The 26,866-nt window shown below is 39.6% G+C and overlaps 2 protein-coding genes across 2 annotated transcripts; one reads left to right on the forward strand and one right to left on the reverse strand.

Annotated features, from left to right (window-relative positions):
* The first annotated feature begins 3 nt into the window (after window positions 1-3).
* cmtm3 (CKLF-like MARVEL transmembrane domain containing 3) lies at window positions 4-6,397 on the forward strand. Its single transcript, XM_069697734.1, has 5 exons — window positions 4-307; window positions 3,164-3,319; window positions 3,429-3,524; window positions 3,682-3,799; window positions 4,593-6,397. The coding sequence occupies exons 1-5, from the start codon at window positions 191-193 to the stop codon at window positions 4,619-4,621; spliced, it is 516 nt and encodes a 171-aa protein (XP_069553835.1). The 5' UTR covers window positions 4-190; the 3' UTR covers window positions 4,622-6,397.
* A 277-nt stretch (window positions 6,398-6,674) lies between these two features.
* Window positions 6,675-25,862, reverse strand: cmtm4 (CKLF-like MARVEL transmembrane domain containing 4). The gene is made up of 4 exons (XM_069697733.1): window positions 24,950-25,862; window positions 15,983-16,159; window positions 9,362-9,460; window positions 6,675-8,888 (listed from the first exon to the last, which is right to left on the reverse strand). Exons 1-4 carry the CDS (start codon window positions 25,133-25,135, stop codon window positions 8,724-8,726), a joined length of 627 nt encoding a protein of 208 aa, XP_069553834.1. The 5' UTR covers window positions 25,136-25,862; the 3' UTR covers window positions 6,675-8,723.
* Between the last annotated feature and the right edge of the window lie 1,004 nt (window positions 25,863-26,866).

A 26,866-nucleotide genomic window follows, 5' to 3' on the forward strand; every position in this document is an offset into this window, starting at 1 on the left:
AGCAGATGTTGCGCGTTTTTGGAGCTCGCGCTGCGTTTCCGCGCTGTCATTGTTTCCGTTTCCATGTCCGAGAAGCCTCACGCCTCCACAATATCTTTTTCTCGCTATTGTTGTTTTGCCTCGAATCTGCTACGTTACGTGTAGTTTGAGCCATCAGAAGTTTGAGGAGAGTTTATACTTTTCTTCGACAATGGGGGACATCGAGACTCCCGACTCGAATCGGCCGCGCCAGACAGTCCTGCTCTCTGTTCTTCCGAGCAAAGAGTTCGCCACCTCAAAAAAAGGATTGCTGCTTATTGCTGAAGTGGTAAGAAATGACCAGAGGAATCACGTTAACTAATGAAACTGCTAACGTGGCCTGTACATTTCACCAGATGCGCACAAACGCCAAAGTGCGCTGCGTTGTGGATGCTGTAGTCGTTGTTTTCTGGTAGTTACAGCAGCGATGTGTTGCTGTAATGCACAAACTACAACCAACTGTTTAACTGTCCTGTTTGATGACTCAGTTTCCGTTAGGTTTTAATTAGTCAAAGGATGATCCGTGATAACAACTGTGAAGTAATCTTCGGAAACTTCAAATAAACATTTATAGTACTGGATCAAGGGCATGCAGACCGCTCCGACCATCTTGTTGATCGTAATGAGTTGTCCATACTGCGAGTGATCAGGCTGAATAACGGTCTGCTTCTTTTAGGCTATCAGCGTTGTGTTCACGCATACTAAATTTCCACTGAAAATATCCAAACTTTTAAACCAGCAGTTTCTATTTTTACTGACATTTTAACAAACAAGGAACTGAAAATGTGTCTCTGTGGTGTTAGTGATGAGGAGGGGCGGGGCGGGGCGGGGCGGGGCTGGTCACTAACATCATGGGTTGCTTGCGGAAGGGTCCTCTTGCAGTGACTGTGTTAAGAATGCTGTGTGAACCATGTGACATCTTCCCCACAGTCTCGTCCTTCACTCTGCTGCAAACATGGAGCCTGGAGCACAATCCTCAGTGTGTGGGAATACAGAACTTCACAAACCCCCTGCTCACACACACACACACACACACACACACACACACACACACACACACACACACACACACACACACACACACACACACACACAGCGTGACTGAGGTTGTCCCTTGGCTCACGTCCTTCTGTAAAACAGAAGACTAGAAATAAGTGTTTTAAATCATTTAAGTCACAGTACGCTAACTGATTATGAGATGTGATGTGTCGGTACATTTGTGTTTGTTTGTGTGTTGGGCAGGAGTGCGAATTGGCACAAGCAATAAAGTATCATTTGATGTTGTGTGATGTATATTTTAGCTTGGTTTAAACTTGGCATTTAAACGACAGTTTGGATGCCAAATCAGATGAATAGGAGGTTATTTGAGGTGTTTAAAGACTTAAAAAAAAAAAAAAACGTGGTTAAAGTTTAACTTTAATGCTCTGAACTCTACATTGTATTTGAGGGAGGGCAAGAGTCGGAGTGAAATGGCCTCGTTACTGTGTGTATCGTGCACTGTGAGGAAGGAACGTCCTTGCAGCAGCTGGGAAGCTATTGTCATTGGTCTGAAGTTGTATTATCTGTTCTGATACAACTGAAAGCTCACAGGCCATCTAATATCAGCCCACAGTGTCTGAACTCTTAGATGTAAGGCCTCCAAACTGAAAACAGATCATAGTTTCTTGGGAGTGTTAGTCAGCCTCATATCCTGCTGTGCATGCATTATTATACACAGTGTGTCAGACCACCGAGCATTTCTCATTAGGATTGTCAGTCTCTGCCAGCAACAGGCCTGATAAGGAATGCGAAATCCCAGGGTGTACGCTTATTGTGCTGTAAAAAGCAGGGTTTTGTAGCGTTTGAAACACTTTCAAAATGTAGACGAGGTGTTAATAAGGGGAACATGGTGTGGTTAATGTATGTGACGTGTGCCGCCTTCTCCCTGGGTGATATGAACAACAACAAAAAAGGATTGCCATAATTCTTCACTCAGTTTGTGATGTGTTTCTTGCCTCAAGGTTTACAATGTTTTTGAGTTTTAAAGCCCAGATATATGCTCACAACACATTTCATGACTTTTATTAACTGTTCATTTTACTCATTGCATACATTTTAGGTAAACGATAAGTCTAAGCACTTAAAAATAAGGTGAGTCTTTCTTTCAGTGTTTACAATACAAGACTGAGCAGTGGAAATGATTCATGGGTTTATTGATTAGAGAATTGACTGGAAATTAATCAGCAAAAATTTGGATTTATTTTTTCCCACCGTTTTATAAAATTGTCAGGGTCCTCACTGGGTATTGAATTTAACCATTGATGTGATGTAAAATTTGTTTGAGCAATTGTGTAGAAGAGAATACACTGATCCTGCCAGCTCATCCAGTGAGTTTTTCAGTGCAACACGGTGATGATCCCGGCATCTCACAGTTTATACTTCACAAGTAAACATGCCTGAGGATCGTACCTCGGAGAAAAGTAGTTTACCTAAGAGTGCTGTCTGAAATCTGATGTGTAGATCTCTGACAGGATGCTGATTCTCAGCGGCAGTGTTTTATTAGAGCAGCAGCTGCAGTAGTTTGGGTTCAGTCAGAGGGAGTTCCTGCCCTCAGGCCAGCGTAGACTAACTGACTGAGACAAAGACAAGATGGCCGGGGCTGTTTGAGATTACAGTGTCTGGACTTGCCTTCGTTTGCGCTGGCATGGTGTGTCCGGCTCTTCCAATGGAAAGCTTTAAAGACAGGGCAGGCTCACGCCACTTGAATTGTGATTCATTGCACATGCAGCTTTTAAACATCTTTCATTATTACAGCTTAGTGCTTGTGGGTGTTTGCACAAGCGTGTTTGTGGATGAGAGATACAGAGAGGGACTCAGTGTAGCAGTGTACAGTGTGAATAAACATTGACTTTTAACAGCTGTATCTCCTCACAGGAAGTGGGCCTGAAGCTGTGATTCAGCTTCAAGGCAGTGTATCATTGTCAGGAAGGGAGGGGTTCTGAGAAGACACAATTTTATTGTATTTGTCATGTGGATTAGACATGTAAATTTGCCTCTGACTTCAAGAATAAATGAATGAATTCATACATGAATTCAAGAATTCAACTTTTTATTGATCTGAACTGTCACCTTCTTCTTCCCTCTCCGTTTTTATTTGTCTTTGTAGGCTCTTTCCTTCATATCGTTTGTGTGTTTCGCGGCATCCACAGCAGCAGCCTTCGTCACAGTCCCCGCGCTGGAGTTCCTGGCTGCTGTCTTCTTGTTGTTTGCTTATTCCACCAAATTCAACGAGAGGTTTAAAGGCTTCCTCTGGCCGCTTATGGTGAGAGCAGTTTCAAATACAATTTCAAACTTTGCAGCTTCCTGCTACATGACATGATCTTAAAATAAATTTAGATTGCATCTCTTAATCCTTTTGTTTCCTCTCAAAGGATTTCATGAGATGTGTGACTGCCTCCATTATCTTCTTCATCGTCTCCATAATAGCAGTGTCCAAATATGCAGACGGTTCCTCTAAGGCTGCTGGGGTAAAGTTGACTTTTAAACTATCTCATCCTAGTCACCTGCACCATCATTTATTGCAATGCTAAGTACGTAGAGCACAATTGAACTTAGTTTAATCTCTCCTCTTATTTCAGCAGTGTTTTTTCCTCTGTATTCATATCAGATTCCTTCTTTTCACAGATATTTGGGTTTATTGCAACCATCGTTTTCGCTTTAGATTTTTATGTCATTTTTAATGAGCTGGCTAATTTCCTAAAGCAAGGAGGGGAGTCCAATGAGGAGCCATCAAGACAACAAGGTAAAGCTCTGAATCAATGTCTGATATATGACCATATGAGAACATGTATGAAATAATACACTATCTACACTTTTTTAATATGTGGACATATAGTTTGATTCAACATTGACATGTGCAGATATATTTTTGTATATACAGTGTATGATAATTCACTATTAATAAGGGCACATTTCATTTTCTTAATGTAGGCATTTACCAGATGATCCACAGCCACATAGCCCAGTTTGTTTTGTGATTTAAAAAAAAAATGTGTTCAATACATGCACATACATGAATATTATTTTCACTTCCATGTTGGTGCAACATTTGGCACCAACACCTTACAAGTTGTATTCATCTGCACTACCTTTAATTGCAGTCAGATGTGTGCAATTGACAGAATAAACCGATCACTCAACGTTCACTAAAGCCCTTCGATCCCCTCCATCAGCTTTCAGGTCTCTCCCTCTTACTTCTGTTTGATGTCTGCTTATACCACCAGAGGGAAGTGAATATGCTTTTTGTGACATGGCTGAATGAGCCCTTTAAACAACAAAATTGTATCCATCAATGTTTGCACTTGTGTGGTTTCATGAAAACAGAACCCATCATTTTTTTTTCTGCCATATCATGACTTGATTTCAGATAGTTTTATCCGTCGTGTCCTCTTTTTGTTTCAAAGAGAACGTACTTGTTATAAAGTGCACCCTTGTTTTGTCCATGTAGACTTATCAAAGCTACACATTTATGGAACTGGTCCACTGGGAAGTTACCCTAAATCTGACGCTCTGTCTTTTTTCCTTGTGTTTTCTAGATGACTTTTCAGACTCTGACTCGGATTGAAACCACAGGGCTCACTTCACCAGCAGATCGGTTTGATCTTACAAACGAAGCCTTTGCAGTCGAGCCGACCCCTGCTGAGCTGCCATCTGCAAAAACCTGCAAGTATTTAATCATTCCACAAGGTTACATTAAAACTGTGTAGAGTAGAAATCACATCAAGGTCACATTGAATGTTTGTCAATTACATGTGTTTAGCTGTAGTTGTGGGACTCTCCAAACATGTATAAAGAGGGGGGAAACAAATCCTCTGAAAAGTTTGCTCTGTAAAGCAAACTAAGGTGGGGCGCATTTCAGGGGTTTATAATGGCAAGACATTCAGGAAGCAACTTTAACCTGATGGGTCAAGTAATCTGGTTTACTAAATAGATGATAAAATTTTGCTAAATGTGCCTAAACTCCTATCCAGTGTCTTAGATGATTTAAAAAATGTAAATGCCACTATCAACCTGATACTTTCATAAAGCTGTGAAATTGTTTTGTTTCATTATCCTGAGTTCTTAAAAGTTTTTTGTACGATCTAAGATAGAGCATTTGTCTAAATCTGAATCCAATGACTTCTGTGAATTTAAAGACATGTCAGACTAGAATACTAAATTAATCACCTGTTTACTAACAATGAATTTGCCTTCTAACAAAGATATTAAAACCTTTTAAGTGCTAGATAAAAAAAAAAAAAATGGAGCCGTACCAAGATGGGATATCATCATTTATAAACGTACTGTAAAAACGTACAGTGTGTAATAGTAGGGATTGGTTGGCTGGTTACAACCTCTTCTGTCTTAATTCCTGTTTCTGTGATGGCAATATTTCCAGGTTGATGTTGTTTAAATGTCACAGGATTTTAATGTTTAAAAGTTATTGTGAATTTAAGCCACAGAAATTATGCTGCATTTTCAAACTCATTCATTTAACCCAAAGTTTGAGAGACTCTCTGCGCTTATGTTCCCTTGTGTCTGTATCTTTAATAACCTGTGTGTGTGTGTATAACAATGCATTCATTCCACTTAATGCATTATTACCTTGACAAATTCTAAATATCAGCTATGTGAATAATTGTGTTTTAAAAATCAGCTTTTTATTTTATATTTCTGAATGTTCGTTTCCTCTTTTCGTCCTCTGCCACTACTGAGAAATTAGATGCACTAGAACGCCTCAGTGACTGTTTATGTGATAAATACTGCACTACATGAGTGTTGCAACAACAAATGAAAACAGATGACTCCAAATTGGCATCAGGGGCCATTAATTCCCATCAGGGGCCATTAATTCCCATGTGGATTTTTAACCATTGTGAGTAATTGATGCCTTGATAGTTATGTGGCTTCATGAAGAATAAGGTTTTAAAATTAAGACAACAAAATTAAGAAAATTAAATGTTAAAAGTTAAATGTAGACACAACTGTAATGCAAAAGAAGCAGCCTCGACTGTGATGTTATGTACTTTCTTTGCTGTCCTATCAAAAATCACAAAACTCTAAAACATTAACTTTTAACAACCTATGAAACTAAGAGACTTTGTCATAATATATTTTGCAAACTAACCAAAAGGGTTTTCAATGATTTATTTACTATAAGAAGTGGGAGAAACATGGTTTTCACTGCTGAGCAACAAAATCCAAACACACCTAATGAAAAAAATCTTAAGATCAAGATAAACAGGGTACCATTTTATATGCGAGACCCCTTTTTGAACTATTTCAGGTAAAATGGTACGCGTCTCTTTTACTGTTTTGTCTTTTTGTTCAAAAACTTGGAATAAAAAGTTATTTTCAATAATGTCACTTTATTTAAATTGTCACTATAAACTGATGTGAAGCCTTTTGAGAAATGTTTTAAATACAAAAATACAGCTGAGAACGGCTCCATGCTGTACAACAGACTTTGTTGTAATCATGAACAAAAGCACACAGAATCAAAAGAGAACAGAAGCACATCTAATTTTCCTCGGACTAATCATGTTCGCCGTTTATATCAAAATCTGAAAACTAGCAGAAAGCCTTTCTTTTCCGTCTCTTTGTAACATATTTGTAGCACAGAGAGAGCTGCAGCTGGATAGCTTTTAACAAGTATGGGCAGTTTATATCATCAAATGGCATAATGCACTTCATGATTTTGTTGCTGTACAAAAGTTTAAGTGAACATTGTTATAGAATCACTCAAAAACAAATCCATCAATGTAAATTACAGACATAAATACAAATGTGATTGTCTTCATAAAACTGCTTCAGTCTCCAAACCAAGAGAAATATCAACTGAATATAGTATAAGTTACTTAAAACATGAGAAATGCCTGATCCATCAAACCTTTTGTGGCTGTTTAAGAAGTTATACATTATTTCTCATGTTACCCCGAATACATTTCTGGTCCTTCATTTATACACACACTTCTGTAATTATCTGGCTGTACACTCAATCCATTGAAGTCACAAGAAATGCATTTTAGATGACGACCAGGAGATGGAGCCATAGAGTCCCAGGATAACTTACCCGAAAGAGGTATAAGGTTTAACTGTAGATTCAATACATTAGAACAATGTAAGACACCAGAAATTAAGTCTATTTTTTTTTCCTTCATCCTAAAAAGCAAATGTGATGTTAATTTTCAAGATTAAGTTTCCTTGTTGCCGCAGGTTCACTGGTCAAAAAGTAAAACATTAAAAGGGATGACCAGTTTTAAACTAGAAACTTTATAACAGCTGTAATGTGGAACGATAGAAATATCATGATACAACAAGTGTGTGATAATATATTGTAGATAAATATACAAACATTGAGTGAAAACTGTGACAAAGGCAAATGTACCATATTTCCATGTTACTGTGTCCATTTTCATTCTGTGACAGTCCTATCGTCTAATAATAAGGAAGGCATTAAGAAATACAGCGTTCAGGTCGAGGCACCCTGTGATTTCATTTTAAATGTTTTTTTTTAGATTCAGAGATGGAAGGAGTGTCATTACCTGAGATACATTGTACAAGCTAAGGGCATTGGTCTTTACAGAGTCACCTCCTGGTGTTTGTTTAAATCTCACTGATGTTACGTTAACATTTGTGTTACCTGAAGCCCTGAATAAGTGCAAAAAGAACAAGATACCAATTACCTTATTTTTACTTCATAGAACACACTGCTGGCTCGCAGTAATGACCTCACACAGATCTGACAATGACATTTTTTAGGAATGCTAGTGAGAGTATTTTTTTCAATAGTTTGTGCCCAACCTTGGATAAAACAGATGGAATGAAGTAATGTGACTTTTACTTTTGTTTTGTGTCAAACTCATTGGATGTATTTGTGTTGCAAAGAAGTAAATCATTTTTACTCTTTGAAAAATATTTACCTTATATTGCCCATCTTTATTGCAGTTAAGAATGACCGTCCTGTTACTATTATAATTGCTGACAGTAAATATCTTGTTAGTGTCCAAAGGTCAACATTTTAAAGGCCTTTGTAAAGTTAGCCAAGACAAAGGAGAAACTTTTCTGACAGCAAATATAATGTGTAGAAAAAAGATGTAATGTCAACCTTGCTGACAGGTGGAACCAAAAGGCCGTAAGTGAGAACAATAAAGTCGTGCTGCTTCTGCTTTACTGCAGGTTACTACATGTTGCTGGTCCAGTGGCATCCTGGATCCACGATCACATACTTACCACAGACAACAGCATTACATAAGCAAACTGTATAAAAGCTGACCTTCTTTTCCTCAACTTCCTTCACAGTGACAGATACAACTTTCTAAAAAGTCAACACCCACGAGCTGATGCACAGTTTTTTGTGGCTGTTCGAGGAAGCTGTCCTTCACACGGATTTAAAAAGATAGGTGGATGAAAGGATTTAAAAAGCATAACTTCAGTCCTTATTGTTTTACCAGGAGCAGTCAGGATGCCACAGAGCTCACCTGCGGCTATGAAATGGAAGATTGATTCAGTGGCTGGGCTCGACAGGTAAAAAGCACAGCCCGCGTCAAAAGCATGTGGTGAGCCTGAGAAGGCCGCTCCACACAAGACTTGAATGAAATACTGTTCTGAAGGCAGAGTAGTGTCCATCTCTGTCAGCTGCAGGTAGTGTGGCTTTCTCTCAGTTTGTCTGATTGCCTTGCCGGCACTCACGCAAGCTCAGGTCGTGCCTCCATTTCTCCACGAGACGCCGTGCGTGCTCGGATGTACTCACTGGTCTGAGCCGCTCCCTGACACCCATTGCCGCGGCGCCACCTCCGCACCGCCAGGAAGGTGTTTATCCCGTACACACCGGTCACCAGGAAGCCAAAGATCTGCATACAAGTTGAAACAGGAAGCAGAATAACAACAAAACGCTGCATGAATAAACAGTTCCTGAAATTTGTCAGCATTTCTTTTTCAAAAGGCGTTTGTAGTGAAATCACAACCATGTGAAAATAATGTTATTACAGCGCAATAATAAAATACTTAAAAGTTTACTTGTTTTAAAGTGCATTAATATAATAGATTGAGTTTAATTATGTTTGCTAAAAATGAACATAAAACATATAGAACTGTCTGATGGTGAAAAATGACTGTTCAGATTTATGTGTGAGTAACTGGAGCTACCAGGGAGCGATGGCAGTCAAGTAATTCAGAGGTCAGTTAATATAAAAACTAGAAACAGTCCTTCAGTCACCACTGCAAAGGCATCAGTATACAGTATATATACACACATGGAAGCGTCCTTTGTTGTGTACTTTAGTTGTACCAGTATAACAGACTGGTTGGTTCTCCGACTACTCACCACTGCTGCTATTTCAGCTCCAGTGTTGTGGTTGATGCAGGCTAGCACGAGAGATGACAAGAAGAAGAATAAGGTGCTGACCGCGGTGTTGACGAGGTCCTGCAGGCAGACACAAAAACATACAAGACAACATCAACCCAAGATGTGCATCACTACTTTTCAGGACCAAGCAGCTGATGCAGAATTGACAACTTTTACTATGTTGTTAACAGTAAAGCAAGAATTATTAAACAGCTAATAATAAATGAGAGGTGCAGCAATTAGTTGATTGACAGAAAACAAATCACCAACTACTTTGATTATTAATTTATCATTTTCACTCATTTTTTTTTTTTTTTACCAAGTTCTAAAATTCTTTGATTCCAATGTCTTGAAAGGGAATATTTTTGAAAACACTAATCACAATTTTTTTTTTCCACCAATTTATGACATTTTAAAAGGTAGATTTAATAATCAACAAAATGTTAATTTGCAGTCCAAATCAAAACAATAGTTTTTAGAAATCTTGTTTTGAGGAACATAAACATCTAGTTTTAGAAAAAAAAAAACATCTGACAAAAACCACAAACTTCTCGTACAAATGTTTTTCTTTTAGTTTCTTGAACTGGCAAAAAGACTGTAACGGTGAACAACTGGACCCCTGACGTCCTTCCTCTTTATGTTTATGTATACTCTCTTAGACCAATCTGGATATTATAAATAAAATATACATCAACTATCTATTCCTATAGATGGTTAAACATAACACTTTAATGTAAATCACTTGAAACACATAAAGCAGCAATGATGCAACAATCACTTCCTGCATTCTATATTTCTACATCTTTTAACACAGTTTTTTTTTTTTTCCTCACAGCAGATGTTTGTTATCCCAATCCTATCATTGAAAGTATTAAAGTAATTCAATTTCAGCATTTTCTTTTTTTTTAATTTCATTTAGGTTCAATGGAGCTGTATAAATGATATCATATGAAGATGATCTAGTTTAAACTCAAATTAGTCTCAGGGCCGAGGCTGACTTCACAGGTAGGACATCCTGGATGATATACGATGCTGAACAAACTAGGAGTTTACTCATACTCTTCTAACCAGCCAGACTACACCCTCCTGCTTCACTCTCAGTTTAAAACTGCAGGACAGCTCATACTTAAAAGCCACCTAGCCCCTGATATTACACACACTCTCTCCACACACATTACACACTCTATCCACCACCTTTTTACATGAGAAGGACGGAGATACTCCTCTTTCAAGTTCTGCTCTCCTGTTTTCTGCACTCCAGGCAGTTAGGAAAGGGTTAATAACCAAGCGCTCAGCATGACTGGGGCACAGACCTCGTGATCAGAGGCATGATTGCAATCATTGCAGACATGGTCTCTCATATGACACACTGGGCTCATACAATGGCGACGTCACAAACCCCGACCAGACTCACACCTACACAAAAGTGCGTGCACGCAGGGAAGAGGAAGTACACAACTCGGCAGGGCATAGAAAGTCTGATAATGTGCTACTGATCCCGTGGTGAAATCAGTAACAAATTAATATCGAACCATAACACCATTCTGACCGTCACAGTCAATGAACACACACTGCAAACACTGCTCACATCGCACACACACTCCCATCTATCTTGCCCAACTGGTTTAACAGGATCACGTTACGATGTCCTCCTGCAGAAAAGCTTTTAGATTCCAGATTCCCTCAGGATCCAGTCAGTTCAGTCCCACAGTAATTAAGCTGACCCTCAGCCTGTCCGCTTTACTCCCACAATTCACTGTTTAACCTTAAATAAAACAAGCACAGACTGGACCAAACTACTCTCAGGCTCATCATATCCAATCATACACACCAAGTTTCAGAGCTTTAAAATAATATATAAATATAATAAATTAAATTAAAAGAGCTGTAAAGTCCATTCTTGACTTTTGAATTGTACACTTGAGAATACATGAATTCACCCCTTAGCAACCAATTACATTATCACATTATTACAAACCCTCAACTCTGTCTGCATAACATCTCCAAAATGGGTCAACATTAGCTTATTTGTAACAGCACTGCATTAAAAGAATATATTATATATTAAAAAAAAAGGAAACATTTTCACTGTTTGTGCCTCGGTATGTAAATATGGGTCTGTATGACTAATGTAATAACTAATAACAAACTCAGACATGTTCCCTTGGCAAGATCAGAACTGCATCAGCACTGGAAACAGGGTTTACAAACAGGTTTCACAAAGACCTTTTAGACAGGTTGTTAGACCTGTCTAAAGTTTGCTCTTTGGGTGATGCAAAGACAAATCAGTTTAACAATAATAAAGACCCATATTTGTGGTTTGCTGATACTTTTGTGAAACTATGAGAAGGGAAATATATTTAAGACCGCTGTAACCCAGTGGAAACTTACTGGTCGTCGTTTTTTCCAAATCAGGTTTTGTTTGTACTCTCCCATTATTTGCTCAATGTTGCCAAATAAATATTCTTACATCGGTTTAATTCCTTTGGTTTGTCAACCAAGTTGTAATTTACCCAGAATTCCTAGTGAATTAGTTTTACTTAAGAGACAAACATCGGATACACGTCTAACTAAAGCCTGACTTATGAGCTTAATCTAAGCCAATGTAACAATCTGTGTTTGAGAAATCGGCCCCTGTATCTATTCTACTTTGTAAAAGGGCAGATGCTTTGTATATTGTTAATTAGCAGTACCATGTTGCCGTATGTGGTCTGATGTTTCTGTTGTGCTCTCAAGCTAGCAGGTAGAAATATCCAGTGACGTGCAACTATGGAAACCCTGGAGGGTGCAACAGAACACATTACGAGATGCATTCTCTTGACACATGCAGCAAGCCACACACGGCCAGAAAGATTCATGCAAGAATAAAACGCCTCTCCGACTTTCACGTCTACGCCTGATTCTCTTTGAAAGAGAAATAAAGATAGAAGGCCAGCACTTCATGTCTTTTGCCTGCCCGGGTGGCAGACTTCAGCTGTCAAAACCAAGAGAGATTTTATTGGATTTCACTTGTAGGTAAAGTAAATACAGCAGGAGTAAAGTGGTCTCTGGTCTGAACTGATGATAGATTAATGACTAATGCTAAAAATAACCACAACCCTCTGCTGTGTGCAGATTTAGCAGAGAGATGGAGGTCATTACTGGCAGAATAACACATGGTCAACCAGAGAAACAATTAACATAAAAATACATATACATGTAGAAAATGCACATATAAACAACTACTGTATGCACTGATGTGGAATTTCAGGGTCATTAACTATATACAATATCTATTTGTTGTGGTCCATATAATAACCAATACTATTGCTCTTACAAATTCAAACATGTGAACCATTTTTCACCATCTCAACAATAAGAAATAGATGAATTTATCATGAATGTGATTTCTAATAGTTTATACATAAAAAAAAATAGGCTGCTTATGTCAGATCATATCTTCCTACTGATGTAAAGAGAGAGAGAGAGGAGCTGGCTGATCTTTCCCTCAAAGGCAACCATTATATGCAATAATGAGCTATGAGCATGCTCAGTGCAGAAATGTTAAATGTGTAACATACTGGCGTTAGTGGTGAAAGGGGGACTTTGAGTTGAATGAGAGGCGCACGCTCAAAGATTTCAAATTTCTACAAGTTCATCATGTGCTGCTTGTTGAGCAGATGTTTGATTCACTTTTTGTGCCGTCGTCTTTACTGGCACACCAAGTAGATAATGATCATGTTGTGGTTGACCTGAGCACAGTAACCCAGAGTGTGTTCTATTCTGTCTTCACTGGATATAGAGTATAAAGTAGTGTCTGCAGCCATGCTGAAACTTCCTTATCAATTCAACAACAATCATTTTATTTTATTGGCCACTGGTCACTGAGACATAGTGCTTCAATATAAACAATGTCTGGGTATTTGAGGGGGATTCCTGAGGGAGATATTTGGCTCTGTAGCAGCTAGATGTTGCACTATGATCACCAGCTAGTTGCTCACAGGTAGTCCAACTACTATGATGCCATTAGAGCAGTGAGACCTAAAAAAGTAAGTCCAGTTGATTGTTGTCGCTACAGAACTGATGGGAACTGCTGTTAATTAAACCATAATTACCAACCTACCACCACTGACAACTCCGGTCAGGACGCAGCACGAGTTTCCCCGGTGAAGTACCAAATTCATTTATGTATTAACTGTGATGAAATACTTTCTATTCTCAGAACAAAACAAGCAGAATATATTGGGCATGCTGACAGGGTATTGAAACTGCTGCTCTCCTTCTAAAAAGAGAACAACAACATCTCTCTCTCCCTCCCCTTTGGGCTCTGAATTTTCTAGTGTGTCTGTGTCTTTAGTGTTGCCCTGTTTCTGTCCCAGAATCCCTTTGCGCAGCCAACAGTTATTTGGCTCTGAATTAGGAAAACAATTGAAAACACCAAGTAGGCTGCCTTCAAAATCTAAACCCTCAAGTTAATCACGTAAAGTTACCAAGTGGCTTTACAACAAGGTCCCAGGGCTGCATTCATTTCCTTGTGGAAGAAGAGGGAATGGGGTCAAGGCTTGTGTTTCCCCCTTTGCGCTGCCAAAGTCATCATAGAGGGTGAGCTGGAGGAGAAGGGATCATATAGCACATAATTGTACCATCAAAAAGCCTTCTATTGACTCTCCACCAAATTGTACAACAGCTCCCTCCACAGAGGAGTATTGCCGGCGCCTCTCCACGGTTTGTAGTTGGGGAACGGAGTAAGTCAGCAGAAGGGTTAATAGTTGGTTAACTCTGAAATGCTTACTCATGGTGAAATTCCCAGGGGCCCAACGTGACTACAGCAGCTTTGAACTTGATAGACTTAAACAGCGCAAGGTTGAGCCGACACCGTGGAGAGCCACCGGGCATCGTGAACTTGTTAGCTACCAGTGGGGGCAGCGACTGTGGAGTCTGGAGAGCAACACCTACTATGAGTGTCTCTTTGTAGCAGAGCAGAAACCAAAAAGCCATAATCACAGAATTTGTTACCCTCCAAATATTTAATCTTCAGGTTTTTTTTTCTTACAAAACATGAAAGACTTTGAGCACAGCAGCATGATTTCCAGCAATTCAAATGAGCCAAACCACAGCACATTAAAGTCAAACCTCTTACTTCAACTCAAGCCTATGCACACAAACACACAATTCATATTAATTATATTTTTCGAGACTATTAATCACATAAGTGGAAAAACAATTAACTAGTCCAAGCTGACATAAGAGGCCAATGAGCCTGAGAATAAAAGGACCAGAAAGTATCAGAAAAGAGTGAACAGGAGGATTTTAGATTATAAGGACTCTAATGGTTACAGGTACCTGGTAGAAGTTCCTAAATCAGCACTCTTTAATTGGCTTTGGCCTGTCCAAGACTGTAAAAAGCTTTCATTTGGTGTTGTTTTGCCAAAAGCAGAAGCCAAAGGCACGCCCACTCTTCATGTTTGAGGTGGAATACTGTACTGAGGACACTGTAAAGGAATCTGATAGCTATGGTTGGATTTGGACATCTGGTTTAACATCCACTGCTTCACTATGATACGCGCTGTAAGCTGTGTGGCCCCTGGAAATATGGTTAAAGACATTTTTTTCTACACCACCGTCTGTAAAAGATACTCGGCTGCAGCTCAGAACACCCCAACGTGTGCATGTAGGCAAATACTGAGAGGAGGCCAGTATCTGCTGGAGAACACCCACGAGCTCATTTGCTTACAGCTGACAATGCACATCCTGGTGGTAACACTGAAACCGTATGCTCTCCCAACCAGTCCAACGTTCACTGGAACGAGTTTGTGTTAAGCTTCGCCCTGATGATACACACCTTCAACACAATTCAAATAGAGGTTGATGTGGCGCTTCTTTTGTTCAGTTTCTACTGGGGAAGGATAGATACATGGCTTCATTCAAATTACTGCTCCATAGTTTAAAATTACCATAAACTAATCTGTGATAATTATGATTATGATGATGACTAAGGAAGAAAATAAAAGCAGGAGTGATATGCATAAACATGGTGCACATATTTCTGTCTGTTAAACTTTTCAGAGACCTTTTCCAATATAAGTTTGACCTCTAAATCAGAAAGATCTTGCACGTTTTTGCTGTTACTGTTGCTAAAATTAGTAAAAAAAAAATAATTAAAAAACAAAAAACAACTTTTTGCTTGATTCCCACTTTTCTATTATAAAGTGAAGTATATTTCTAGTTTTCCATGTGCAGGAAAGCTATAATTTGAAGGTCAGACAATAACAAAACATATCACTTTGTGAAATGTTGCTAAACCAAAATGCTTCGACACAGCAAAATGACGTTTCCAAAAATTCCCTGTTGCGTTTGTCATCTGTTGTTTCATGTGTAATTGACAAGTAAATTCCCAGAAGATCCGCAGTACTTTGATGACTTATGCTAACACTTCCCTGCTGTGCAATCTTTTGTGTGCAAACCTACAATCGGCTGTACGTTAGGTCGTCGCTGCTGAAATCACATATTTTTGCTACATTCCTTCACTGTGTTAAAAGGGGGGGATTTCCAACGTTAGCGCCCACCAGTGACGGAGTCCAGAAGAAAGTAAGAGACACCAGTGTGCCTCTGTGTACGTACCGTTAGGCTCCAGTTGACGTGGGGCACCTTGGTGTGCAGGTTGAGGCTGAAGATCAGGAGGAGGATTCCCGTCACCACGAAGGCACTGCAACTGACGAACTCAAAGAAGTAGACCCCTCCACAGGGAGAGCACATCATGATAGTCTCTATGCAGATGAATCCAATGAGTGACAGGAGCTGAGGTGGGAAATTAATAGGAGAGACAAGAGTGACATGTTGAGTGTTCCGTGTAGAGTTGCATCGGCAAAACATTATGCCAGAAACAAGTTACACGATTGTTCACCTGATTAATGAATCATCTCTCCTGGTTGGAAAACTAGGTCACTATGAACAATCTGCATACATTATCATGCCGTGAAGTTCATTATTAAAATTATACGCGTCAAACTCTTCCCAATTACAATTACAGTCTGATTTTCATGTCCAAAGTCTATACAAATCTGGAAGTGATTCAACGGTTGAGCTGGTTAACAACTAAAAGACAAAACAAGTCTATGAATAACGTATAAATATCATATAATAACATACATTTCCACATCAAGTGCTTGTTAAATTCGATTCGATCCAGATTTTTGGATTATATAAACAACGTTGCGTCATTCATTCAGGATAGGGATATAAAAAAATGAAAATCCTAAAAACCTATAAATATAGGCTTAGTGGTCACACTGTTCTGAATCATAGAGGGTACTCTGAGTTAAGCTATTTCTGTAACTTTATGTGAGTTTTTGTTCGTGGTTCCAGATTATGAAGTGATTGTCCTATGAATAGACCAGAGGCCATGAGCCCATCTCATGAGTCCTGCTCCTGGCAGCCCGTGATGATGCCTCCCTGCAGCCAACATCCATCAATGAACCACAGTATGGGAAGAATTCTGCTATTTAGGTGTTCTTCTGCCATCCAGACCCCGACAAAACCACACACAGATTACGGATACGCTCAGAGCTGTCCAAAACCCTGAGACATAACAGAGCCATGAGAATGCCACTGCTGAATATTACTGACCTGAAGCAGCTGAAATCAGGTCAGTTCAAACCAGATCTGATGGTCTAGCAATGCTGGAATAATTCAGCATTTTGTATCAATGATGATGTATAATGGCGGATTTAAATTGAGGGACGATTGGAGGTTAAACTGTAAGAATATAAGTTTTTTTTGTTTCACTTTTCTAAATGGTAAAGTCATTCAAGACTATTTTTACTTGCAATGTACTTTTACTAGGAAGATCAGTTTGACAGCAGCTGTCTGTCTTATCTGTGTTTCTTTCTCCTTTATACAGTTGAGGTACAAAAGGACTGGCATGAAATGACATTCAATTTGATTACTTGGGATTTGTTAATGTTCATGCAAACACTAAGGCCCAGTTCTGAATGAACAGATGTGGCGTGAAAGGTTGTTTGATTTTCTTTCTCCTTCATTTGCAAAAGGTACCTAGAAGTTCCATGTAATCTCTGGAAGTGTAATTTAATGCAAATTAAATCTAGACATATCTAGCAGACATAACAACACAAATAGTGAGTAAGCACAGCCTACGTGGGAAAGAGTGAGAAACTGACACGCTTTCTCTAAAGATTGGGAGAGTGTCAATTAAAAAATATACCAGGTATTTTTGTACAGTTTCTGCCAAGTTCCCAAATTTACAGAGGTAAGAAAAAGTAAATGAACCCTTTGAAATTATCTGAATTCATGTATTAATCTATTCTGCATATCTACAGTAAACATAATCAAATCATCATCTAAGTTACAGTTATGAACAAACACAATCTGTTTCAACAAATAACACACAAATCACTGTATTGCTCTGGCCACACTGAAGAAAACATTTAGACATTCAGTGTTGCTCGTCTAATAATACCAACAAACCTGATGTCTGATCAAGTAAGAGCTACATTGTCTTATAGAAAGTGCTCGAGAAGCATCTGCTGACATGAAACCTGCCTCACTAAAGAGCAATATCAGAAGACTTATGATCAAAAATTGCTAAATTGCACTAAAATGGACTCAATACTTTAGATTATCAGTCCACAGTTTGACAAGTTGTCTGTTATTGGATCATTTAGTGTTGTAGCACCTCTTTCTTGGACGGGTAAAAAAAAAAAAGAGCCTCAGAGTAACAGCTGAAGGCTTAAAGGAATCGTCAGAGCTGGTTAACATCTGTTCATGACTCTGCCAAACAAAAATCTTTAACTGGGCAAGGTGTCCACACAGGAAGCCCGCACTCTCCCAAAAAAGACCTGAAGTTTGCCAACGATCACCATGATCTGCTGGAATATTACTGGAAAAATATTTTGCAAACCAATTAAAGTGAAGTAAAAAGAAACTGTATTCCAACATGAAAACATCATCCCAGTAGTGAAGTGTTGGCGTAAAGAGGAGGGGGCATCATGATTTGGTGCTGCTCAGCTGCCTCAATAGTTTATCACCATCAAAATGGAAAATCAATTTCCAATTTTATCAAGGTATCTTGGAGGATAATGTCCAGGTGGCTGTCAGCTGAAGCTCAGCAGAAGTTTGGTGATGCAGACGGACAATAACACTAAACATGGAAACACACCCAATAGAGAAAGTGTAGACTGATGTCAAGAGAGACGTTCATACCAGACATCCGGAGATTATGACGGAGCTGAAGCTCTTCTATGAGGATGGATGGTCCAAAGTTCCTCCTGAACATTGTGCAGCTTTGATCTACTTCTACCAGAAATGCTTGTTTGAGGTCATTGCTGCCAAAAGAGTTTCAACCAGTTATTAAATCAAAGGGTTCACTAACTTTTTTCCAGTAGCACTGGGACTATTTAATCAGAATCAGAATCACTTTATTGGCCATGTATGTTAACACATACAAGGAATTTGACTACGGTTATAGCTTCGCTCTCAGCGTCCAAACAAAACAAAACAGACAGACATATAAAGAAATATAAAACATAAATATACATATTTACAGCCTAGGAATGAGCATAATAAATGAGTTCAATAAAGACATGAAGGATAATAACTTATTTGTCTATATTTCTAAAGAGTTACAATAATTTATTTTTTCTCACCAATGTATTCACAACACAGTGAAGAAAACGTGAGAACAGTAAATGTCAGTGTTAAGTTTCTATTAAGCTGCATGTAGAGTCATTCCCTCTGTAAGCAGATGACTGAAGTGCTGCTTTATTAGCAGCTTCTTTTAGGTAATGATCTGTTTTCTGATGATATTTATTTTTTCAGTAAAGTTAATTTAGTTATTAGCAGAGTCTATGGGACTCACACAGGGAGGCTCAGTGACAAGTTTAGCTGTATTCTCAAAAAAAAAAAAAATTGGGAATAGTTTTTTTTTAAATTATTTTTATTTGAATAAATGAAACTCCCTCGCAAGAACAGGTTTATGTAATCAAAAACAATTATTTTAATTGATATGGCAACCTCCAGCTTGGCTGAACACCATTTACACTCAAGTGGGTGACTAGGACTCAAAACTTGCATATTAACGTTAAATCATGGCGCCAATATCTTGGAAATCCTCTTCCTGTTTGTCATTGAGGAAGAATATCATGGGAATTGCACAGGCATGAGTTTAGGGAAGTGGTCAGATTATCTAAATTTGTATTCTGGTGGGCAATGAGAGCAGGAGGAAGATTAGAGTGAGGCTGCTATACATAGGATAACCGACATAGGAACAGAGAAGAGAAACTGAATATGATATCAGCAAAATGGCTAAATAATGCAGAAGGAGGGAGTGGGGGTTGGCAACTGAGAAGCACCAAGGCCATGGAACCAAAAGTATGATCTCAACCAACTTTTCAATAAACACACAGAGAATACATTATTCCATAAATTCCTATATTTGTCCCATTAATTCATGACATAACACAGTGTATTATAATGATGGCTCCAACATAAACATAATAATTTCAAAAGACTCATCAAATCCTTACAAATGTTCTGCCTCCATAAAAAAAAAAAAAACTGACAAGAATAGATGAATACAGTGAAACAAGCATGAACACAAAGACATATCATTGAGCTTCTGTATGTGCTCACCACGCAAAGCTGAGATCAAACTGCGATGGAGCTGGTTCTCTAGTAAGAGCTGTCACTTACTGTTTGTGTGTGTGCGCAAAATAGGCCTCAGTTATAGAAGGTATGGGAGGCACAATAACTTGCAGAATCAGTGCTTCATTATACCGTGTGCAGTCTGGACATGGATCACAAAGTCCATCCTTGAACAAGGAAAATTTACTTGCAAGATTTTGGTAAGACTATTTGAGACACTAGACTCAAATAAAGTTATTTGTTTGACGTTAATATTCTAAAGCCCGAACTATTGATTTACTTTACTTGAATTTCACCACTTTTAAAACAAATCTTCCCCTTGAAATAAAACATTCGTCAATTTTCTTTTGCAGAAACATCTCCAAGACACTCAGAAGTTTTCTATCTAAAACTTTGAACCAGCACTTGACTCCAAAGTGTCTGTATAAAAAAACCTATTAAAGTTAGAAAACTGGGGATTGTTAGTAAAACCCGATAAAGTTTTTCAAAATCCAACTTGAGTCCTGCCTACCTAGTTTCATCTTATTGTTAGATACTGCTGAACACACTCAACAAAGAGCCCAGAAGACTCCTCTTCCTCCTCCTCTCCCTCAGCTCTCAGCAGCTCAATAGACAAAGCCTGTTTATCCCGTTTAATGAGCTGGGCACTCTGTTTCTGGCAAGTGGTGTTGTTCGCTGACTGGCACTGGTGAACTGGGAGAGGACAACTCTCCTGTTTGTGATGGACAAATGATTCAAATGAGACGTCACCTGACAAGAAACAAGGAAAAGTCCACAGAGAGTGATGCATAAATGCAAAATCTCCAACAGTCCCATTATCAGTGAAGCACTGCAGCAAAGACAACAGAACGCATATCCCACTATAACTGGGACAAAGGTTGGTGCAGCTGTTGAAGCTTCATTAGTGCATGTAGTTGGATAGCAGTCCGTCTGTTACTGCAACGCAACTAAAAAAGGTTACACCCAAACAGGAATGGAGGGCTGCTTGAGCTGAGAGGTGATGTCATGTCTCTTTCACAGAGCATATTGCCTCCCCGAGGTGCCTTGTGTAGCAGGTGTCAGGCAGTCACGGGGGAGCAGGCGGGGGATCACAAGCACCATACTGGGTAATCTTGTAAGTAATAATTTTATGTCAACCTTCAGCCCGGTTCTTTGTGTGTGCACACGTGCACGATCATACACATCAACTCTCTTTGTCTTTTCTCTCCCACGAGCAAGGACATCTTTATCTTTGGGATTATTGCCTTCAAGGACGTCTTGGACTCAGATCCCCTCCTAATAGACCATCTGTTGTGGACAGAAAATTAAAGGACGGGAAAATAGGCCTCACTGTGGAAACCATACGCAACAGTACATGCTGCCCTCCTACACCTATGAGACCCAATGCCAAAAGAAAAATCCCCCAAAATATTGAATATGCTCCAGCGGGAGCCCACAGTCATGACACTATAGGAGATGGAAAGTATAGCCTGAATGCAGGTTAGATTTCACCCAGAGGATAAGTTAAGTGTGTGCTGCTGCATATAGGCAACAGCATGCATGTTTCCCCACATGCATGCACAACATTCTTGTTGTCTTTATGTCTCCTGACAAGTTCTGAATAAGTAATGTTTCAACCACAGGAGAATGAAGCACATGGCGTCTCTCTCGGTGGAGGAAGTGAGTGCTGACATTTGGGAGCATCTGGTAACTTCATTACACAACAGCCACAGAAAGAAGCACTAATGTTTAACTACCACTTGATAGAATAATATTCTTGGAAAAAAAAAAAAAAAAGAAAAGGGGAACAGTGTTTCACACACCGTCACAAATAAACTGCTTTTTATCACGAAGGCAGAGGGCTTGCTGGGAAATAAAGGCCGTTTGATAGATGCACTGTAAGGCCCTTAGAGGTATCAAATTTCTGTGAGCGTGGAGTGGCACATGAGGTGAATATCGATTGGACTTTGTTGACCCAGTCACAGTAAAGAGACAAAGACAAACGTGCTGTCAGGATGAACACACCTCGGTCAGGTTACGTCCCACTGCTTGCATCTGATAAGTACAGGATCAGCAGCAGCCCGTGTATCCATTCATCCAAAGAATGACAAGTTGACTGGCTCATTAAAAGCCTGTGCACATGCATTTTAGTGCTCCGGTGTGAAACCACTACACGGGTCTATTAGCTCTTAGCACTTAGTGCCGATCTGCAGAGGGAAACAGAGAATTTCTCTGTAAACGTGGGTCAGTGCAAATGTCAGAGTGGTTTTATAACTACCTTAGAGTGAACGTGGCCTGGGTGTAAAGGTGATATAATAAACATTTCCTTAAAAAGGGTCATAAGGAAGTATGGACAAAGGCCAGAAGGGAGGGGCGAGGCATTTAAAGCCAACTACCCATTCAGTGATGAGTGGCAAAACTGCCATTATCACAAAGGTTTTACAAAAAACTTGCATTTCATAAAGCATAACTACTTATTCCTCCATGTTTGCAAAGATGTGCTCAGGATCTTTAAAGAAGTGTGTGGTACAATGCAGCATGTATTCCACTCTACCATCCATTTGCAGTGGTGGTAATCATTACTCCGCAGAAGTGATCTCTATACAAAGATGATCTATTAACAACACATGACTGCAGCCCTTTAAGCCACAGAACCACTTTCTCTCAACATATTTGTGTAAATAACAAATAAAACACTTCCCTCGCATAGTGCAGACACGGTGCTACATTAGGTCCTTTTAAAGTGCATCACCATGAGCAGTCACCTTCGCATTGTCATCTATTATTCCTAAAAGATCATCACACGCCTTCAGCTGTCACACAGTGAAGCAATTAGAAGGACAGAGCAGTAAAAATGAAAGCCAGCGAAGCTATTAATGCTTGGCAGACAGCCTTGTACGCCTCCTCTGAGATAGTGAACGTAAATGTGGATGACTTTCATTGGTCCTCTGCATGCTGGCAGAAGAGATATATGACAAACAGGAAAATGGGTATCGGGGCTCAATAAACCATTGAAGTAAATAATGGCATGATCTTATAGGGTCTAAGATCATGCTTATTGGCTTGCTTGGATGTACTCGTGGTTCTGAAACCAAGGTTTGCTGGGTATTGAACCAAAGTTGTTTTTTTGGTACTGAGCAAAATGTTATAACTGTCAAGTATTGACAGCTGGCATCAAATGCATCTTTTTTTTCTTATTCAAATGATCAGATTGTATCTCAGTTAAATTGTTCTTGTACCAATTTTACACAGTTTTTGAAGGCATTTGTTTTTGGTACAGCTGCTTGTGTTTAGACAACACTTGGTATTTAATAAATTCGGTTTATATTGTTAGCTGAAAAAAAGGTTTGCTGAAAGAGCTATTTGTTTCTTGATGCAAGGATAAAATAAGTATTATATCATTACTGAATTTGTAGGGACACAAATATAAGACATTTTAAATTTCTTCAGCCCTGCTTGGCCCAAATCACAAAGGTGTTTCCAGACAGGAATAGTACTGTTCATTAATTTAGCTTATTATGTGCATGTATCGGTGATTACATTAAAACTATGAAGCCAAGCAGCAAGCCAACATATTTGCAACCATGAATGGCATGAATATAATTTGTATGGTGTTACATTTTTGTTTATGAGGGGCCTCAGCAGCTAGATGTTAAAAAAATATGGAGTAAAAGTTATTTTGTTGAGTTGCCATGTCTGAAACGATAGTGTAGTTTTCGCTGTGAAACAAATGAAGGCCATCAATATGAATCTTTTTAGTTGCTGCCTCTTCCAAACTTCTCCCACGCTGATGACAGATGGCTTCCCATCTTTACTTCCCACATACACAGAGGTAAACATTGCAGGTGTGAGCAACAGCGCAGGCTGACTGTGATCTTCTCTCAGACCACTGGGACACACAGCCACCCACACACTGAAAAAAGATTACAAAAACACTTTTTCTACAGGTAGACAGACGTTGTAGAAATAAAGCACAACAATATGCAGTATAATCATCTGACAGTGTCGACTCTTAGGTTGCTTGCGCTGTCCACTCGCTGTGTTAGAGGTAACTGCTGTTGTGGACACATTACTTCATGCGTATTTGTGTGCAGGCCTGTATCAAGTTTTTTGGCACCAGAAGAAGAGAAATGGCCGGAGCTTGATAGCGATTTCCTCCTCTGGAGAGTTATCAGATCTTTGGGACCCTTCATTTAGCTTTCTTGTTGCCTCTTATCCCAGTCCAGACGTCTGGTTTGGGTATACTGGTTTAAAATAACGGCAAAAATGTGTTTTCCAGTGACTACAACGTGAGAAGAAATTCAGATACTGATCCTCTCTCTTTCCAAGACCAACCCAGGATCTAATCAAATACACAGGTATCACCAGGTGCAATGTTGAGTGCATCCACATTTGCAGATATATTTAAGGGCTTTGAGAGCAGCAGCCGGAAGCAGTCACACATTGGAGGACTTTTTTTTTTTTTTTTACATATTTACAAACATGCAAAACAAAAGTTACCAAATCCCTTGGGAAATACTAGAAAACCCAACAATAGCTATAACATGGGACCATAACAACTAGATTTACCAGTGGAATACTGCCTCATTTGGTTAGAGGCAGCATGTATTCAAAATAATAATTGCTAAGGTATGGAAGAGACCTTCACTTGTCATGTTAGCCATGACTACTGTGACCACTATTAGAGATGTTGTGCAGGTTTATCTCCAGTATGGCCACATCTTCTTGAATTAACCATGTCAGTTTATCATAGAGATCCAAGTCAGAACAGTAATCTTTTAATCACAACCGGTGGTTTCCTTGGACAGATAGTAAGCCTGGTCTGTCCATATGTTACTGGCTGCTTGGTGGATGTTATCCTCCAACGGTGCGTCATAGTTTGTTTAGGCTACTTTACTGAGGCTGCATATCTTTCAACATGTAATAATGTGTCGTAGTGCTTAAACTTACCACTTCGACCACCTTCAGAATCCCAAAGTAGGACTTGAGGTACTCCAGGTCGCACCTTATTCCCCCCAAAACGTTTCGCGAGAGGACGGGCTCGGTGGTGGGCTGATAGGGACTGCTGGCCCCGGAGATCATGGAAGTGTTGGAGGCCTCGCCGTCAAAGCCCTCAGTCTCCTCGCTGGTCCTCATGATTTCTTGAGAGGCTGGACTGTTGAGGAGAAATGATCCTACATATAAAACCCACGCTGACAAACCGCCTGGATCTACCTCGCGGCGCAAGCTATGTGACAGAAAGCACACTTTGTTCCATGCACGCTGGAAGTGGATGGAGAAAACCAACCCGACGGTCCACTTTTCATAGCCACCCCGCGGTGAAACAGCCGCGGCAGTAGGTGCTCTTTAACATTACGCACAGGAAAAAAAACAGGCTACTATCCGCTTAATGCAGCCCCGCGGCGTTTCCTCCTGATCACTATGTTGCGTCTATCCCGAACAGCCGCACTTCGAACTATGTCAGGCGGGTCACTTGTTCGAGTCCCAGTGTCACTTCACCATGGACGATTCTGGTTAGTTGGGGGGAAAATGCCCGCCTGGCTGTGTCTCTGCGACCGAAAAACATCCAGCCATTATGGCCCAGAAGGACCGAGAGAGATCCTTGTTGTTTCCTATTGTAAACTTAATTGGGCAGCCTCCACAGCAGCGCACAGTGAGGCTGCCTGTAGACGCCGCTTTACTCGCTGTGTGGATGGAAAGCGAGATTGTCTCCGCCCCTCTGAAAACGGCACATTCTTGAATGTGCTCTGCGCCCGTTTTAAGTATTCCCAAACAGCCTGCAAAACGAATCCAGCCGGAACCACGCCGACAGGACCGAGTCCTGCTCGGCTGCGTTTTTTCCAGCTCTTCTCTTCCTTTGTCTGTTTGGTTTTCATCGTCGATGTTCGTGCCTGATGAAATGATTTATTTATCCCCCAGGGGATTACACTATAGGTGCTACTCTCTTGTATATTGTCCATTATCTATCAACGTTTGCTGTATTATCTGTAAAAAAATTTTTTTAAAAAAAAAACATTGTCAGCCTAAAACAAAACATGAAATATCTATTTAACCCGAAATAAAATAATTGCTTTACGATCTGAATAAAGGTCAGAATAGTTCAACCAAGTTTTTAAAACAAAACTGTGCTGCTTCGAAAGAAAGCAATGGTCAGTCATACAGTCGTATTTATCAGATGTCAAATAATCTTCAAGAATTTAGGGATAGGCCTAATTTCCTTTTTGTAAAATAAACTCTGCTTCCCTGAAGCTTGCTGCCCTCTTATGGTATTTAGTGGCATTAAAGGTTGCCAAGGTGATAGCAGATGTCTGAAGATGCTGGAAATGTCTATCTGATGCCTGAATGTTGCACCCATTATCCTTCACTCAAGTGGGGGTTCAGTTCTGACTCTGCTCAAAGTGCAGATTGAGCCTTACACAATGTTTCACAATAGTGATGGCTCAGCTCAGCCCTCCAAAAAATGAAGTGCTGCACAGTGCCACGGCTTCAGCATGGAGACTTTGGAGCCGTTGGCTGGATAGAGGCAGTAAACATGTTTGAAAATGACAAGACTCAGGTGATTATACAAGAATAACTTGTAAAATTACTTGCAGACTTACATGAAAACCTTTTTTCAACCTGTCAATATTTGTTGCCAATAGAGATCATTTATTGTTTTATGTACAACCGCGTTTGCAAGTTGGGACGCTGTGTAAAATGTAAATAAAAACAGAATGCCATGATTTGCAAATCTCATAAATCAATATTTTATTGTATTACCAAAGATAACGTATCAAGTGTTCAAATTGAGAAATTGTATTGTTTACGTGAAATATATATTCTTTGAATTTGATGGCAGCAGAGTTGTGTGCTAAACTGACCTGTCTG

This window comes from Brachyistius frenatus, unplaced genomic scaffold (genome assembly GCF_029030835.1).
Source record: "Brachyistius frenatus isolate BFR_SWC_R1_liver_20210118 unplaced genomic scaffold, ASM2903083v1 Contig_24, whole genome shotgun sequence".
In the NCBI taxonomy this organism is placed as follows: Eukaryota; Metazoa; Chordata; class Actinopteri; family Embiotocidae; genus Brachyistius; species Brachyistius frenatus.

Bases quoted from the DNA above. Each gene is read 5' to 3' on its own strand.
- cmtm4 (XM_069697733.1), bottom strand. From the start codon at position 25,135: ATGAGGACCAGCGAGGAGACTGAGGGCTTTGACGGCGAGGCCTCCAAC. The intron at 16,160-24,949 runs GTAAGTTTAAGC...TTCCCACCTCAG, and splicing joins TTCTGAAGGTGGTCGAAGTG to CTCCTGTCACTCATTGGATT. The intron at 8,889-9,361 runs GTGAGTAGTCGG...ACTTGTATGCAG, and splicing joins GAGCTGAAATAGCAGCAGTG to ATCTTTGGCTTCCTGGTGAC.
- cmtm3 (XM_069697734.1), top strand. From the start codon at position 191: ATGGGGGACATCGAGACTCCCGACTCGAATCGGCCGCGCCAGACAGTC. The intron at 3,320-3,428 runs GTGAGAGCAGTT...TTCCTCTCAAAG, and splicing joins GCTTCCTCTGGCCGCTTATG to GATTTCATGAGATGTGTGAC. The intron at 3,525-3,681 runs GTAAAGTTGACT...TTCTTTTCACAG, and splicing joins GTTCCTCTAAGGCTGCTGGG to ATATTTGGGTTTATTGCAAC.